The sequence below is a fragment of the Lactuca saligna genome, chromosome 5 (genome assembly GCF_052625555.1).
Source record: "Lactuca saligna cultivar CGN05327 chromosome 5, ASM5262555v1, whole genome shotgun sequence".
NCBI classification, from domain to species: Eukaryota; Viridiplantae; Streptophyta; class Magnoliopsida; order Asterales; family Asteraceae; genus Lactuca; species Lactuca saligna.
In genome coordinates, this window is record NC_136421.1 from 230,901,138 (window position 1) to 230,919,732 (window position 18,595).

The 18,595-nt window shown below is 36.6% G+C and overlaps 3 protein-coding genes, 1 long non-coding RNA gene and 1 pseudogene across 4 annotated transcripts; 4 read left to right on the forward strand and 1 right to left on the reverse strand.

The window, feature by feature from the left end:
• Positions 1–6,643: 6,643 nt before the first annotated feature.
• On the forward strand, positions 6,644–8,155 carry LOC145046352 (uncharacterized). Its single transcript, XM_078994633.1, has 2 exons — positions 6,644–6,652; positions 7,058–8,155. Exons 1-2 carry the CDS (start codon positions 6,644–6,646, stop codon positions 8,153–8,155), a joined length of 1,107 nt encoding a protein of 368 aa, XP_078850759.1.
• A 168-nt stretch (positions 8,156–8,323) lies between these two features.
• Positions 8,324–9,139, forward strand: LOC145046353 (uncharacterized). The gene has a single exon (XM_078994634.1). The coding sequence runs from the start codon at positions 8,324–8,326 to the stop codon at positions 9,137–9,139; it is 816 nt and encodes a 271-aa protein (XP_078850760.1).
• Positions 9,140–9,144: 5 nt separating this feature from the next.
• Positions 9,145–9,609, forward strand: LOC145046354 (uncharacterized). Its single transcript, XM_078994635.1, has 2 exons — positions 9,145–9,337; positions 9,419–9,609. Exons 1-2 carry the CDS (start codon positions 9,145–9,147, stop codon positions 9,607–9,609), a joined length of 384 nt encoding a protein of 127 aa, XP_078850761.1.
• A 156-nt stretch (positions 9,610–9,765) lies between these two features.
• Positions 9,766–11,245, reverse strand: LOC145046355 (cell division cycle 5-like protein pseudogene; annotated as a pseudogene).
• A 1,632-nt stretch (positions 11,246–12,877) lies between these two features.
• LOC144998069 (uncharacterized) lies at positions 12,878–13,812 on the forward strand. The gene is made up of 2 exons (XR_013660099.1): positions 12,878–13,045; positions 13,406–13,812. It is a non-coding gene; the product is annotated as an uncharacterized LOC144998069 (long non-coding RNA).
• Positions 13,813–18,595: the final 4,783 nt, after the last annotated feature.

Here is an 18,595-nt window from a genome sequence, read left to right on the forward strand (position 1 = left end):
TTCTCCGAGCATCCATTGCGGCTTCTTCTGAAACTCCTTCAAACATTGAACTGATGGCACAATCAACGATTCTCAACCTCAAGGCAAACCAGAATCTCATTCTGATTGTCATATGTTTTCAATGTATGATGAAATATTTTTAAATATTATCTATTATTTAATAATAATAATAATAATAATAATAATAATAATAATAATAATAATAGTAATAATAATAATAATAATAATAATAATAAATGCATCGACCTACTAGAGGTTATATTATATGCCAAAAAGTGCCAATGATAAGTATTAAATTAGGTAATTGGTTATTTAAATGCATTTCTAAGAGATTATTTGATAAGGCTTGCAACCAAACATAGTCACACCTAGAACTAGAGAGAAGGAGGAATCCTAGTAGTGGACATACAACCTTCCTTATCATGCCCCATCACGGAGGAATAGGCAGAGAATCAAGTCAACTGATGTGTCTATATCATACTCTCCCCTTAGTCGATCTTCTCTACAACCTTCATGTTTAACACCACCACCATCATCATCTTAGTTGTCATTGAATATAATTAAATGCGCTTTTGTAGTTCAGAAGACACTTTCTATAGTTTTTCAATAGCTTTGGGAACTCGGAGATCAACTTCCAACAGTGTTTTGGACAAAGCACACCACTACAACAATTACATTTGTATTTTGTAGTCTTGTTTTATATATATATATATATATATATATATATATATATATATATATATATATATTTATGGGATAGTTCAAATAAAAACAGTTAATAGTGTGAGAACATAAAAACATTATTATATGTTATTATTCTGCAATTAGTATCAGGGAAACATTGATAAGATCATAAGTGTTCATCAATGGAAAGTCCGCCACAGTAAACTCTTGTATCTTTCCACTCGCCCTTGCCACAACATATTTTACATTTTGAAACTTCTCTTCGAAAATGACATCCATTTTTATAGATATCACCTTCTTAATTTTCTCCAAGAACCAAACTTCTTCTTGAGCCTTTGCTAATACTGCATGAAAACGTATCTTCATCTTCTTTCCCTCTTCGGTATCCATAGACTTTGTCTCAGCTTTGAACTGTGGCATAACGAACATCATTTCGTTGATTGGAAAATCAAGTTGACAAAAATCAGTATTTGTCACCACAAAGCTCTTCTTCAGAATCTTTTCAAAAGAATACATGTGATCGAACATCACCCTGGATTCTATTGTTTCGTAATTGTACATTTTTAAAGGATCCCCCTTATCAACATTTGAACCTTCGAGAGCTCTTTGTCGCATTATACTTTGAACTTGCCTCATTCTTTCAATTTCAGCTGCCACCTCAGCTTTCTTCTCTTTGTTAGACTTCTCAACCAAAACTCCTTTTCCCTTGTCTTTATCATTCAAAGGAGCTACATTCTTTGACGAAGAGACATCACTTTGATTCAGAATTACAATCCCTTTTGCAATAGGTCTTGAAATTGGAACAGTTGTAGTCACAGTTGAAATAACTGGAGCAGCTGAAACAATTGTTAGCTTAACAAAACCTTTCGAAGGATAAACCTTTCCTACCACCTTCATATCTTCAGTTTTCTTCTCATGTTCCCCAGCCTTTGCTTGACCAACCTTTTCTCCCCCTTGCACCCTTGTGATAGCAGGTGGGGCATCTGATACGTGTGGCAAAAGGCTTGAAATTCGAAGCAATGGAGCAAGGTGTTTTTGTAGAATGGCTTCGAAACAAATGAATTTCTGAGAAAGAAATTCTTGAAAAATAATTGGTGAAGAAACTTTCGAAAATATATCTTGGAGTTCTTTCAACAGTTTCACTAACTCTCCAAAATGTTGTTCTTCTATGGTTGAAAGAGAGATCATCTGAGGATTGACTTGTTCGAACATCTGAACACACTGAACAACCGCATCACAAATAATGTCGATCTTCTGATGTGCTGATTCATACCCTTGTTAAATATGTTGAACCTCCTTCATCATTGTTTCACAAAGTTCACGAATTTGCATATTAACGTCTTCTCTAACCTTCTTAACTTCCTGTACGAAGAGCACATGACGCTCCTTCGTAACAGTCTTCAAATCCTTCACTTCCTTCAGAAAATCAGATCTCAGAGAATTGATTCTATTCTTTGTAGAACTATCATTCTGATCAGTTTTCTCAAGAATGCGGCTTTCAGAATCACGTATTAACCCCGATGCCTTCGAAATCATCCTGCTTTCCATTTCCTTCATTATGGAATCAACTTCCATGATAGTGATTCCAGCACTTCCCACGTCCGCTTAAGATTGCAAGATAGAATTTAATTTTGAATTCAATATCTTGAACTGCTTCATCGTCATCAGCATATGGTCAGGGAAATCTTCTTCAGCTTTATCAAAGGAAAGAGCTTCGAATGTTCCTCCAAATCCTTCGTTATCAGTTTCTTCATCAACAGCCATGGTTTCAGCAACAGGTGATGATGAAATTGGTGGATCGGTTGATTGTGTTGAGAATATAGTGGTGAAAGGTTGATCCATAATAGATTGGAATGTTGGAGAATCAGTTGTGGAAGTAACCTGAGGTAAAGATGTTGATTCAATGAGCTTTATATCATCACGCTTTGAAATTTCAGTAGACTGAAGAGTCTCTACTTCTTTAGGAATTTCATCTTCAGGAGTCTCAGGAACTTGTTCCACTTCTTCTATACGTTGGGTTTTTTTTTTAAATTTTGCCATATCTGCAGCCCTTCGTTTCTTAGAAGATGGAGACACCGGAGCTGGAATTTCTCGAACAGTAACCCCTTGATGAGTAACCTGTGTTTTCTTCACCAATTGAGATTTTCTCTTGATTTTTATTCTTCGAAAAACCCCCGTCTTCGAAGGAATCGTTTCTTTTGATGGAGAGGCTTCGATAACTGGTGTATCAACCACTGAAGTTAAAACAGGAGACACCTCTTCGATAGTTCTAGATTTAACTATTAACTCTTGATTCTTTTGTTCTGCTTTCACCCCTTTTTCCGAAGACTCACCCTCTGTCTTCTTTGATTTCTTCGACTTCTTCTTCTCTTCTTGTTGTAACATCCCAATAACAACGGTTGTGTCAATAGATTGCAAATATGACACCAACACATTATTCGTGGGATCCACCTTCTTGAGCATCGCATCCGGAATGCGAGCAACTGTGGTAAAGATAGCCGGATCATCATGCACCTCCTTCGGACTACCATACATGTGGAAAACTGCTTTGTCTTCATATTTCGGAACTTCAATTTTTTCCTTCTGATAGACATATTGGACTATCATACTCCAATATCGTGCACAAGAAATCCCCTGCTTAGCACTTGTCTTCAAAATGCTTGTTAAGAACTTTGTCCATAATTGTTCAGAGTAATCTACTTGCAAATCATAGTACAACCCAGCTATCATTGCATGCACCTCCATCCTTCCTTTATCAAGCCCCACAGTTCTTCCAGTAAGACATCAAAGAAAGATGCCAAATAAAAAATTCCAGATTGTTGGTAACCCCGACTTCTTGAAATCACTGATTCGCTTCAATGGAGGTTGATGACCCATCTCGTTGAACATGAACACCACTTGTGAAGAAGAAAGTTCATCATAAGGACCAGAATTCGGAATTCCTAAAATCTTGCAAAATAACCGCTTGGAGATCCTAATTCTCGTATTATTAACCATTGTGAATTCCACACAACCTGTCTCCTTGTTGTATGATGAAGTAGAACCCGCCTTTGACAACCAGGACATCGGAGCAGCAAATGAATCAAACATTGCTTTAGACGGAACTGAATTCTGTAAAGCAACCCCCAGCATGTGAAGTTCCTCTGGATACTTTGACAAATCCGATTCGACTTGATAGTTGGAACCCTGGATCTTTAGAATCAGAACACTGATTATTTCGTCTGTAGTTGGTGATGAAGTTGTCGCCATTGATGATGATTTGAGTAAAGAACTTATGAAGAAGATGAATTGCAACAACTAACACTTAAACTCTAACACTCTTTGTCGGTCAGGTGACTGTTGGCTGCCGCTTTTCACTCTTTTTTCCTCACCACCGCCGAGTAACAAATAAGGTGAGTGTATATGGTATTCTCTTAATGTTTTTCTCTATTTCTTCATGTCATTAGTTACTATGTCAAAACAGATTGTGTATATCTATCTAAAAGATATGAAAAGACGTAAGTCTAAAAGCTGCAAAAAAACCAGTATTTACTTTATTGAATAAACACATTTATTTCTTACTTCTTACTTCTTATAACTTATTTGTTATTTCACTGAAATGTAAATGAAAAAGAATTAACACAGTCACTAAGATTTATATATGTAAAACATAATACGAATAATTACAATCGTATGGTAAGTAGTATGTAAAATATAAAACAAACAAAGTAGAGATATTCCATAGTATGGTTCGAATTTTATAATGTATCTATTAATAACCAAATTTTATTTTATATTGTTACATCAATTAGTATTTTTGTTAAAATTATTGTTTGTTAGAATATATAGTTGTTTCTTAGTAGATATTGGCCTTCGTTATGTTGGATTATTATGTAAATGTAGTTATTTGCTAATTTTTATGTAGCGGATATCATTATGAAAATCAATCTATCTTTAAAATGTTATTTGTCGTTTCTAATAAAAATGTCTATCTTTAAATGGTTCGTTTTAAAATTTTGATATCGGCCCCTCTATTTTTCGTGCTCATGTTCCCATGTATCCATGACTATCTCTATTAAGTAAAAACAACTCATATATAAATTATCTTACCAGACTAAGTCCTATATGCATTAAGGACATTAAGTAAAAAAAATAAAAGAATATATCATACTAATACATGATTGGGACATTTATCTTGATCCATTAACAACCGCAAGCATGTTCACAAATGCAAGATGACCGTTGAACGCTCAAAGCGAGGGGTTCAGCTAAAACTCTAACTTTTATCGTGGATGACGTAAATGTGATATTGTGTTAATAATTTTCCTCTATTCATGTTCAGTTTTGGACCATTTTTTCGTAGTATTTAATTTTAAATATGTTATTTGCCATGTATCAAACCATCTCTCCCGGTGGAAACATGATTAGGTCGGCGTATAAGACAGCAACCCAACTTTATGATAATATGAAAATTTTCTCTGATTATATAAGTTTGTTATCATTTGATGACTTTGAACATTTTATACTTTTTGACACCGACGAAAACTTGATTTTGTTGATGGTTCCTGATAAGACCTTTAAGTTCTTGTTGCTTGTGGAGAAGGTGTAGGTACCATAAATATTTAACTTTGTACTTTGTTTAATTATTAAAAAAAAAAATTGATTGTAAATCTAGTCATATTGCAGGTCAATGATGGCAACTGAATAGGTATATAAAAAGGGATATACAAAATTGGGATGGTTGGCTGTGGGATTCAATCATTGCATTTAAGGAGATTTCCCAGAAATTGAGGGTGGGAGTAATTGCAATATCCTGGCATTGGAGGTGCCTCTCATTTCTTCCTTAAGCTCATTATAGTGTTGCAAGTTGTCGGGAAAAATGTTAAAATCATGTGTTACCTTTTAAACATATGAGTCAAATACCCATGAACTTATTTATTTTGCCTATTTAATTTTGGAAAATACGGCAACTTAATTTAAAACAATATGGTAAAGTCGACATTCTTAGCCTTTTTGCCAATAATAGCAATCAAGATCAACCAATTTTACCACTAAAACTAGAGCAAAGGCAACATTCCAAATTTTTTTCAGCACTAAAAGCAACGAAACTTAGAAAATTCACCCATGTTTACCACAAAAATATCAAATTCAATAATTTAAAATATTTGTAAATAAAAATGATCATAATTACAATTAGAGTTGATAGACTTTTATTGGGTTAAATGCAATAAATTGCAAGTTACGGTTGGTTTATTTGTTTATTTAAAAGTGTAGTTGAAATTTTTACCATGTTATATCAATGTCATTGACATACGCATTACTTGTTACTACAATATTTAGGTGCTTTTCAAACTTGAATGTCCTAATAAGAAGTTTTACCATCTGGCAATCTCACCTTCTGCCTCGCCATGGGCGGTCCTAGCTAGGTGCCCGGTGTGGTACCGGCAACACCTAGCTTCCGCGTACGAAGTAGAATTTTTTTTTTTTTTAATTTTTACCTATTGTGCCACTACGTAAAAAAAATCGTGCACCTACCAAAAAAATTGTGCAAGTACATAAAAAAATATAGTCACTCTTTCGGGAGTTACCGAACGAAAAAAAAAAATAATAACGGGCCAAATGTTTTATTCAATTGTAGTTAGTCCAATTGTCTAAAGCCCTAAAACCCAAATGAAACTTAATTTGATAAATTAGCAATTGGGCTAATTGCTTGTAAAAAAGATAGCCCAATAATCCTAATTGTGAAATTTTAATTAAACCATTGGTTGAAAGGAAAAAAAAAAAAAAAAAAAAAAAAAAAAAAAAAAAACGATCGAAGACTTAGAAGCGACGCACGAAGCAGTAGGCACGACGTCCACGACTATCGACTTTTGGCCCCAAAATTCAATCGATCAATCGACCTTGAGGGCTGAGGCTTGATCGATTTCAATGGTTTGATGGATCAAAATTCACAATACTTGATGTCTTGATCGATTTCACAATGAAGCAAGTAAGTTTTACCAATTATCAATTCATTAAGATATTTGAAATTGATATGTGTTTTTGAAGTTAATGATTGATTTGGGTGAAATTGATTTGTTTTGTTGAAGTTATATTGTTTGCTTAGGTTATATTGCTATGTTTTTTATTGAATTGATTGTTTGATTATGTGAAATTGATATGTTTTATTGAATTTATTGTTTGATTAGGTGAAAGCAACTTGTTTTATTGAATTGATTGTTTGATTAGGTGAAACTGATATGTTTTATTTAATTTATTGTTTGATTAGGTGAAACCAACTTGTTTTATTGAAGTCATTGTTTGATTAGGTGTAATTGTTATGTTTTTATTGAATTTATTGTTTGATTAGGTGAAAGCAAGTTGTTTTATTGAAGTCATTGTTATGTTTTTATAGGTTAAACTAACTGGTTTTTTTACCAAAAGACAAAGACCTAATCCTAATGAAAGTGGTGAAGAATGTTCCCAAATACCAATCACCAATCAATCAATGCCTTCCGTTTCTAATCCTAATGCAACTCCACAAACACCAATCACCAATCAATCAATCCCTTCGGTTTCTAATGCAACTCCACAAACACAATGCTCTAACCAACCTAATGATAATGTTGACTTGAAGGATCTTCCAAAGGACCCGGCGGATAGGCCATTGATTACAAGTTACAAACCAAATATAAGAGATGATGTAAGAAGAGCATATTTGCTTCAAGGACCGTGTCAAGTATTCGTTCCTTCATGGTTTGATGACTTTGATTGGTTGGAATATAGTGTGAAAAAGGATAGTGCATATTGTTTATATTGTTATTTGTGTGGGGACCTCATGGGACAAAAAGGAGGGAGAGATGCATTTGTTTCTCAAGGTTTTGATACTTGGAATAAAAAAGATGCATTTCAGACTCATATGGGTGGTATTGATAGTTTTCACAACAAAGCAAAAGAAAAGTGTGAGTTTTTAATGAGGGAAAAACAAGCTATCAATGTAGTCTTTAGGAGGCAAACCGAAGCAGAGGATCATAAATATAAAGCTCGATTACGTGTTTCTATTATTGTTGTTAGACTTTTATTGAAAACCGATTTATCGTTTCGTGGTCATGACGAGTCAGTTAACTCGGAAAATAGAGGGCTATACATTGAAGTGTTAAAAGCCATTCGAGAGACTAGTGAAGATATTTTCAACAATACTTTAGAAAATGCTCCAAAAAACAATCAACTAATTTCCCCTAAAATTCAAAAAGAACTTGTGCAATGTTTTGCACAAGAAGTACTTTTAAGTATTTGTGAAGAGATTGGTCAAGATGTTTTTGCTTTACTAGTTGATGAATCTAGTGATGTTTCAAAAAAGGAACAAATGACTATTGTTTTGCGTTATGTCGATACTCTTGGCTTTGTGAAAGAAAGATTCATAGGTCTAGTGCACGTGAAGGATACGTCTTCTTTGACACTCAAAAACGCCATAAATGAAGTACTTAGAAGTAATAAGTTGAGTTTTAGTTAGGTAATTTATTCTTTAGTTTTTTTGTTATTTCAATTTAATTTATATATATATATATATATATATATATATATATATATATATATATATATATATATATATATATATATATATATTAATTGTTTTAACTTTTAATAGATAAGAGGACAAGGTTATGATGGGGCTAGCAATATGCGAGGGGAATTCAATGGTTTGAAAGCTTTGATATTACAAGAGAATGACACGGCTTTTTATGTACATTGCTTTGCACACCAACTTCAATTAGTAGTTGTGGCTGTAGCAAAGAAGCATGATGGTGTTAGTGACTTTTTTGAGCAAATTTCGTTGGTGGTTAATGTAGTTTGTGCATCGTGTAAAAGAAAAGACTTACTACGAGAGCAAGCAAGAGAAAGGGTGCAAAAAGGCTTGTGTAGTGGTGAACTTGAAACCGGAAGAGGGTTAAATCAAGAGACTACACTTGTTCGAGCGGGAGAAACAAGATGGGGTTCACATTTCAACACACTCACAAGTTTGATGAAGTTATTTGCGGATGTTCTTGTAGTTTTAGATTTTGTGAAAGAGGAGGGAGGGTCATTGGCAAACCATCAACAAGCATCTGGAATCTTAGCATATTTTAAATCATATGAGTTCGTGTTTTACTTACATATGATGTATGACATTTTACACCTCACGGGTACATTGTCAAAGCAACTTCAAAGAAAAGATTTAGACATTTTAGAAGCGGCTTTGATGGTTAGAGGGACAATGGAGGCATTGCAATCTTTTAAAAACATAGGGTTTGCTAGCATTTTGCCAAAAGTATCATCTTTTTGTGAAACACACGAAATTGATACTTTGGATATGGAAGAGTTGTATATTGGTGCGAAAAAGCGTAGGACTACAAAGACTAATAGGTTTCATTTTGAGGTTGAAATCTTCAACACGGTGGTAGATATGCAACTTATAGAATATCGGGATCGTTTAGTGAAACAAGCACCCAATTACTAGAATACATGGGTGATTTGAGCCCTTGTGATTCATTTGCACAATTTGACAAATCAAAGTTATTGAAGTTGGGTAAGTTATACAAGTATGACTTTGATGATTCAGATATGATAGACCTTGAAGGACAACTTGAGATATTTTATCACTCTTGCATCAAAGATGAGCGCTTCGCTAGTTTGAAAGGAATTTCCGACCTTTCTCGTTAGATGGTTAATACGGGGAAGCATCGATCTTATCCTTTGGTTTATAAGCTATTGAAGTTGGCTTTGATATTACCTGTAGCGACCGCAAGTGTAGAAAGATGTTTTTCAAATATGAACTTCTTGAAGACCGACTTGCGTAACAAAATTGGCGATGAATTTTTGAACGACGCATTGTTGTGTAATGTCGAGACCGAAGCACTTGCAAAAGTTGAGAATGAAAAAGTAATGGAGCGGTTTCAAAAGATGTCTGCACGAAGAGGACAATTTTAAATTCTAGTATATCGTTGTTATATTATGTTTAACCAGAAAAAAAAATTGTATTAGATGAATAAATGTTTTATATTATGTTTGACCGGAATTTATTTATTTTTTTTAATGTTTTATATTATGTGTGACGGGAAAAAAAAATTTGTGCAACCCCTATTACTAATTCTTGCGTCCGCCCCTGTGCCTTGCCTGATTTGCGGCCTCCATCATAATCATCTCTTTCTTTCCTTGCAGCGGCGTCTTAATCATTCCTTGACATGTATAATCAGGAAGGAGAGCACGTGTGACACTACTTCCTTGTGACAATTGATCTTTGAAAGCTTGAAGACCCATTTTTGTGATGTGTCGTAACTCATAATCTGGAATCTGTGGTGTCGGGAGGTCCATCTTCGGCCTTTTTCTATCGGTTTTTTGAGCATCTTGTCTCCATGCTATTTTGTTCTTCGCAATGTCCTGCTTTCTCAAACGGGCCTCTCTTCTTTCACCTTCCATTTCCTCGATGGTGGTTGGGAATTTAGGTTGCTCAACTATTGAACTTTCATCAGCGACATCATAAAAGCCAATTGGCGGCCTGATCTCAGCATTGCAGTCGAAATTCTTCCTTTTCCTATAATCATCAATTCCGGCCGCCTTCAATTCTCTCTTCTTTAGTAAAGAAGCAAGACGACCGGCTTCTTCAATCTGCTTCTCCCGGGCCTTCCTTTTTGCCTTTTTTCCCCTTGTATTGGATAATCGAGCCCTTGCTTCTGAAAGCATTTCTTTTTCATCGTCGTCCATGTCAACTGAATCGGGTCGAGCAGGCTTTGCTTCCGGGTTTGGGTCGATCTCTCCGGGTCGTAATTTCCTTGGATCATCATATTTTTCATCACTTACACAAGCTGCATCCAGAAGCTTTTCGTAGCGGTCAATGCATTCACAGGAAGTGCGGCCGACCATGGGAGCGACTGTTCTCCATTGACTCGGCAGGAGCTTAGCAAGATGAAGCAGCTTCTCATCCTCCTCTCTGGTCCACTCAGTCTGTAAATTTAAAGAGAAAAACACTCAGGATATCGATTATTACAAAATTGATGCCAAGAATATTAATGATTTTATCAACAGCTAGAGTTTAGTGGTAATTCTTTATTCAAGGGTTTCTCCTATCTCTTTGTCTCTACCTAACAATATACAAGCTTTCTCCTAACAAGTTCATGCAACTTACCCTTGCAATGACATTACCCGAGAAAAGAATCATCAAGTTACAGACATCATCACCATATAAATTTTAATTTTGTTGTATGTGGTAAACCAAAACGTATATCCCATGTCAGAATTTGAAAAACTTGTTTGTGTGTATATATGAAACATATATACCACTTAATTAACGTTATTGCTTAAAGATAAAAAAAACATTAGTCAGAAATTGACACCTCGATAGATTAAAATCAATATGTAAAGTAGCAATTCTTGAGAATATGATGCGTACCTTTTTGATGGAAGAATCGAGCCACTGGTACCAACGAGCTTTACACTGCTTAGCGGATTTGCGCACAAGTAAGGAAGACGTACGACCCCATTCGTTCGTCCCGTATTTCATCACAGCAGACTTGAGGATCTCATCCTCTGTGTTTGTCCAAACACCTCCTTTAATCGAAATCCTCATCTTCCTCGAACTAATAAAACACTGCTCTAGATGTGTATGTCGAACCCTTTCTTACTACCTAAAACTCGTTTCTGAATAAAAATATACCTTATAGAAACAAAAGGAGGCTCTAAGATTTTACGTATAAGAGCCGTTCCCATCTTTATATATATATAGGGTTATTTCCTTTTTTAGCTTTAATAAATGAACCGATGTGGGAGTGGGACATATAAAGGCATTAAATCTATCTGTTTGGTGGCCATTTTCTTTGTAATATTCGTCTCTATACTAAAACTATTCACCAAAATAATATTTTAAGGATATTCCAATTTTTCTTTTTCTGAATAAATTTTAGGTTGTTATCCTTCTCTTCAAATTTTCAAAAAAAAAAAAAACCCGCAATTTTTGATAATTTTTTTTTCTAATATTTAAAATATATTATGTGTCCAGAGTACATAAAAACAGCAAAAATATTATTTATACCTCTTTTACCCGAGAATATTTTTTGAAACTCTCCTAAAACGATGCCTTCTGCAATCGGCTTTGGTCTTGAAACATACAAAGAAAACAAGTTTCTACTTTTCTTAATATAATATTTTTCTTATTTAGGTAGAACGGGATGAACTACTAGTCATGCTTTTTCAAAATTTTAATGACTGAATTGGGATTGGGTCGACTACCCGTCGACGATAATGCACGTGTCTCTAAGTTTAGAAGACGGGTATTCAAATAAATAAATGTTATGGATATTATGACAATTAGAGATCCTAGGGACCTTCTTAAGCCAAATCGTTTCAAAAACTTTCTTGACAAGGATATAGAGTGTTTCTACCTACTATATTCACTAGAGTGTGGGTTTATGGGGTAAGATGTGCATGAGCACGTGAAAGGAGGTTATAGTGATATTGCAAAAAGAACTCAAGCCTGTTTCCTTTTTTACTTGATATTCATTAAAGCTATTTGTCTTGTGGCCATTTTCTTTATATTCCTTTCTACTAAAACTATTCACCAAAAAAATATTTTAAGGATATTCCAAAGTTTTTTCTTTTGGAGTAAATTTTAGGTCATTATCCTTCTCTTTAAATTTTCAAAAAATAACAACAATTTTGGATAATTTTTGTTTTTCTAATATTTAAAATATATTATGTGTCTCCGGTACATAAAAATGGCAAAATATTATTTGTATCCCTTTTACCCGAAAATCCGTTTTGAAGACTCCAAAAACGACAACTTTTATAATTGATTTTTTCGGATCGTGAAACACAGAAAGACAACAAGTTTCTACTTTTTCTTAATATAAAAAAGAAATTTCAAACCGTTTTAAATAGTTGCTCTGCAATAAAAACAGTTTTAGAAGACAAAGGACATGTTCGAGAATCATTCGAAAGTATTTCAAACATGTTCTTTGTCTTCAAAAATATTTAAGTAGGGTTTTTGGATGGGTTCCCTTGAATAGATTTGACATTAGTCCATTAGTCATAAAAACAAAATATGATGTTTTTTCTCTTTGAAAATGATGCGTACGCTTCAACAAGGCCGGCCCAATACCTGGGCGGTATGGGCGGAGGCCCGGGGCAGCAATAAACAAAAGGGCCTAAATTTAGTTCATCGTGTTATTATTGTAGGTATTTGGCCCAAATGAGTACAACTCTCCAGACTCTGATAGTATACACCGTCGCTTACTCGTTTCCATCTATCCCAATCGTTACCTAGAAAGTCGAAATGTAGAAGACGAGGAGTCGATTGGTTTTCTCAATCATTGATTGGTCAGGGGCTGTTATTCGGATACGCAAAACGATTTCTGTCAAGATCATAAGAAATGTAATTTCTATAAACTATCCTATCTTCTCTCTCGATTTCTCTAAACTATCCTATCTAGTCTCTCTATTTCTCTAAACTCTCCAATCTTGTCTCTCGATTTCTGCCAAGAACACAAGAAAATTTTGTTTTTCATTTTTTTATACTCCTTCCTGCTATGATTTCCATGACTCGCTGGTGTTTTTCTTCTTTGCGATGATCACATTTGGAATGGAATTATTCTCCTGTATGGTTCTTATTATGGATGATCGTGCCCCTTTTCTACGAAATTACATGGTTTTCAATTTGTTGTTTAGCTTTTCTAGATGTCATTTTTTTATCTAATGTTACGTTTTTTTTTCTTTGTTTTGGAATTTTAACCAGGTGTGGTGTGATGTTGTTTGCAACGTTTAGTTTGGACGATTCTGCCCTTGATGCTATAACCCACTCATAGAGGTGTATTTAGTTAGAGTTGTCAACTTAAAGTGACCGGGAGTTTGGATTCAAAGAATATTAAAGGGATATATTGGTTGGACGATTATGCCCTTTGAGTTTACCTTAATTGGGTGGTACTGTAGTTCTAACAATGTTTTGTTGCTGACAGATTCCTTATACCCAATTTTGATAGAATATTTGAAGAGTTTGTTTTAGTTTTGAGATTGATAGAAGATTTGAAGAGTTTGTTTTAGTTTTGAGATTATGTTACAAATTGATGAACACAGTGACATGTTTCTTTAATTTTCCTGAAACGCTTCATGTTAATAATTTTGTTAGGCTCTTTTTTTTTTAAATTGATTACATTAGGGGTAATTCTAATGAAGTAATTCTAATGAACTTGTTGAAAATACAAAAGTTAATTATGATATATATATATATATATATATATATATATATATATATATATATATATATATATATATATATATAATAAAGGTATTGGGGCATTGTTAAGTTTTTTTTGCCTTTAGCATTGAAAACCTATGGACCGGTCCTGGGCTTCCAAACCAATTTGTGAATCTATGAACTATTTAAAAAAAACATATGTTTGAAAATACCGAGTTTGAAGATGATATTGTTGGTTAGCAACATCATGGAGTCCACATCATCAGGTCAATTTGATCTCGTAATATTTGCACGTTGAAGGTTGTTATTTCCATGTTTTAGTTAGTTGCCTTTGTGGCTATTTTTCTGCTATATTTTCTGCTTTGACTATGTAGTGGGTAGTTAGTTAATTTGTTTCCTTTAATACTTTGTATTTCCCTTCTTTTGTTGAGCACATGAAATAGAAGATACGAGCAGAAACTTGTGTGACCATTGTGTGTTTCTTCATTATTTAGTTCCTTCTTATTGTGTTTAGAAACCAACAAGTGGTATCACCGTTGCAGCAGAAAAATGTCCGAGTTCCAATCAATCGGAGGTGTCAAGAAGCTGGGTAAAACCAATTACAATACCTGGTCGACCTGCATGAGTTCCTATCTATTGGGACAAGACTTGTGGGACGTTGTAGGAGGAACAAACACCACCGAACCACGGATTGATACCAACGGAGCGATACAAAAATGGAAAGTGAAGACGGGCAAAGCACTGTTCGTCATCAAAACAACAATTGAAGAAGAACTTCTCGAACACATTCGAGACTTCAACACACCCAAGGAAGTGTGGATGCTTTGAAGGCACTTTTCTCCAAAAAGAATAACACGAAACTGCAATTGTTGGAAAACGAGTTGATGTCTGTGGCCCAACGGGATTTAACGATCCCGCAATACTTTCACAAAGTTAAGAGCTTGTGCCGTGAAATAGGAGAACTGGATCCAGAGGGCAATATTGGTGAATCTCGCATGAAGAGGATCATTATTCATGGCCTGAAGCCTGAATATCGATCCTTTGTAGCAGCTATTCAAGGGTGTCCGACTCAACCTTCAATCACTGAGTTCGAAAATCTACTGTCTAGTCAAGAATCTCTCACGAAACAATTTTCTGGTGTACAACTAAAGCCTGAGGAAACAGCCATGTATGTAAACAAGGCTAAGTCTAGTTCCAGGCATAACACATCTCAGTCATCGAACCGAAATCATGAACGTGCTAAGCAATTTGAAGGTGAGAAGATGAACCGAACGTACGAGAAAGGTGAAGGGTCCGGTGAAAAGAAACCAAGAAATCATGGTAAGAGATTTCCCTACAAATGTCACAACTGTGGAAGAAGAGGACATGTGGCAAAGCATTGTCGATCTCCTAAAGATGAAGGCAATGTGGCGATAGCTGAGAATCATGAAGCAGGTTGGGAAACTGAAGCCCTAATGGCCAAAGTTGTGAATAGTGATCTGACCCAAGGAGTTGAAGCCCAACATGGAAAAATAAGTCCAACTCATGTGCAACCACGTTTTGCCCTAGCCACATCAACTGGGAGTCAAATAAACATGTTAGACGACTGGATTGTAGACTCTGGCTGTAAAAATCATATGACATGGGATAAAAGCCGACTCCTAAGTCCAGTTCCATATGGTGGAAATCAAGTAGTGGTGATTGCCGACAACTCACGTCACAAAATCGCTCACGTTGGAGATGTTATGTTTCCCATGAGTACAGATCAGAAAGATGTAAAGCTAGACAATGTGTTTCATGTACCTGGTATGGGGAAGAATCTCTTTTCAGTCCCGCAGATAACTGCTACAGGAAAATACATCCTATTTGGACCCAATCAGGTATGCGTGTTTGATGATTTCGAAACCCCGTCGATCCCCATATTGAGTGGCCATCGACGAGACTCTGTTTATGTTCTTTCCGCGGAAGGTGCCTACATAGAGAAAACCAAGAATACCCATAGTGTTGATCTGTGGCACTCTCGACTAGGCCACGTGAGTTATTCCAAACTCAATATGATGATGAACAAACAGTTGGTTGCAGGGTTACCCCTATAAAAAGTTCAACAGGAAGCAGTGTGCTCGGGGTGTCAATTCGGTAAAGCTCACCAACAAAAATTTCATCAGTCCAACTACAGATCAAAAGAACCCCTGGAATTAGTGCATAGTGACGTATTTGGACCAGTAAGGTGCTCGTCTATTGGAGGTATGAGATTTATGATCACGTTTATCGATGACGTTTCACGGTTTCTGTGGGTAGCATTCATGAAGGAGAAAAGTGAAGCTTTGGTGAAGTTTAAAGCCTTCCAAATTGAGGCTGAGAAACTGACTGGAAGGAAGATTAAAGTGCTTAGGACTGACAATGGTGGTGAGTACTTGTCTCAGGAATTCACGAAGCACCTAGATGAATGCAAAATCAGAAGACAACTGACATGTGCCAAGACACCGCACCAAAATGGAGTCTTGGAGAGAAAGAATAGACATTTAGCAGAAGTTTGTGGAAGCATCATGCACTCAAAGAACGTCCCGGGAAAGTTCTGGGCAGAGGCAATGCATACCTCAGCCTATGTCATCAATCGTCTTCCACAAAGGAGTTTGGGGTACGTATCACCACACGAAAAGCTTCTAAATCAAAAACCTAATGTCATTTTCCTTCATGTGTTCGGATGTGTCTGTTTTGTTTTTGTACCTAACTCACAACGTCATAAACTCGAGAGGAAAGCAACTAAGAGTATCTTTGCCGGGTATGATAATGATAAGAAAGGATGGAGGTGCTATGATCCAACCACAGGAAAATGCACAGTGTCTCGAAATGTTGTTTTTGATGAAGCTTCCTCATGGTGGTCAAATTCGACCAGTACCAAAAAAGAAGAGCCCTCAACCGATCAAGTAAATTTACCGTTCTTTGGCATGTGTGAATCAACAGATGAGGATGTAATACAAGATGATGAACAATCACATCAGCAAGAAAGTCCAGTAGAGAACGGAGGCGGGAATCCTTGGAATACAAGAGTAACCGAGTCACATGTAACATCCGAAAAATACAACCAATTTAAATTTTTCAAAATAACCCGATTTTCATTAAATTGTTTACTAAAAGGTTTTCAATACAAATCATTTAGAGTATTCCCAGAATCACATTGCTACAAAATCATGAGGAGCGGTACGATCGCGCCTTCGCCTTGCCACAGTCTCCTGAAGAACCTGAAAAACATTAAACCACAACTGTAAGCCCGAAAGCTTAGTGAGATACCCCAAAATACCAACCACGTATACGCCCTTCCAGGCTGCGACCTTCCGGTCCAAAACATATTTCCTTCCGGCCCATAACATATAAAACATACATAATATATCAGAACATAGAACAGCCATACATATCGGGTCTACTGTGTGACTGGTCCGCCGTATCGGGCCTTCAGTCCACCGGATCCATCCTCCAGGTCTAGTCAAGTCCTTCGAGTCTACAGTAGGGTTGGTCCGCCCGCATTGGGCCTTCAACCCACCTGGTCCACTCTCTGAGTCTACAGTGTGACTGGTCCGCCCGCACCGGGCCTTCAGTCGGCCTAGTCCACTCTCCGAGCCTCGGCACGTCTGGTCCGCCCTCGTGGGGCCTACAGCCTATCCGAACCGCTCGCTGGGCCTTCGGAATAACCGGTCCGCCCTGGGTATCTTGGCCTACAGCACAAAGCAGGACCCGCCTCAACCCATCTCCAGTCCAAACAACCATGTGCACATAACATACAATCATATAACAGTCATAGTCAACAAACCGAGCAAGCAGATCACATAGCATATCATTACCCTAACCAGGTTACCGATCTAACCGGTCACTAGCATAGCATCACTCTGTATATCAGGAAACTGACCTTAACAAGGTCTCCTAGCATGTACCATCCTAGCTACCAAGATGCAGACACAACAAACAATAACATAATAACCATATCCGAATCTCAATCCAATAAAGGGCCGTCCTTGGTGCCTTAAACCCTGTTGATATAGTGAGGATAACTCACCTCGAAACTGCCGGATGAAAGAATAAGATCCCGCTGCTCCGAACTCTGACACAAACTCCTCCACTGAACATCAAAACATACAACTCAATAAATACCCTTAATTACCAAAATACCCCTGAAGACAACTAGTCAACCTTGGACAAGTCAAAGTCAACCCCTGACTGACCCTACTCGTCAAGTCAACCCGATGACTCGTCGAGTCCTTATGCTAAGAACTTCCTTCAATCAACGACCCAACTCGCCGGGTCGCCCCAAGACTCGTCGAGTCCAACAACTCTGAGTCCACTCGCACCCAACTCACCGAGTCATCCCTTGACTCACCGATTCATCGACTCAACCAAAAATATTGGGACTTCCTCGACAAGACTCGCCGAGTCCAAATGGACTCGTCGAGTCTAATGCTATCTTCAACCTACTCGCCGAGTTGTTCTTCCAACTCGTCGAGTTCCAGGCCATCTACAAGCAACTCGTCGAGTCCACCCATGTGACTCGTCGAGTATCACTGGTCTGAATCCATACAGAAGCATCTCAGGCCATGCAATTGATCCAAAACATAGATCCAACCTCCTACAATCCATCCATCACGTAAAGTGGCAAACTTTACGTGAATCTAAAGAGATCTAGGCCTTATTCACCTTAGAACCAAGGTTTGGGACATGGTAGCTCCATTAACAACACAAGAACAGGGGCTTTAATGCTCT

Bases quoted from the DNA above. Each gene is read 5' to 3' on its own strand.
- LOC145046353 (XM_078994634.1), top strand. From the start codon at position 8,324: ATGCGAGGGGAATTCAATGGTTTGAAAGCTTTGATATTACAAGAGAAT.
- LOC145046354 (XM_078994635.1), top strand. From the start codon at position 9,145: ATGGGTGATTTGAGCCCTTGTGATTCATTTGCACAATTTGACAAATCA. The intron at 9,338-9,418 runs GTTAGATGGTTA...TATTACCTGTAG, and splicing joins AGGAATTTCCGACCTTTCTC to CGACCGCAAGTGTAGAAAGA.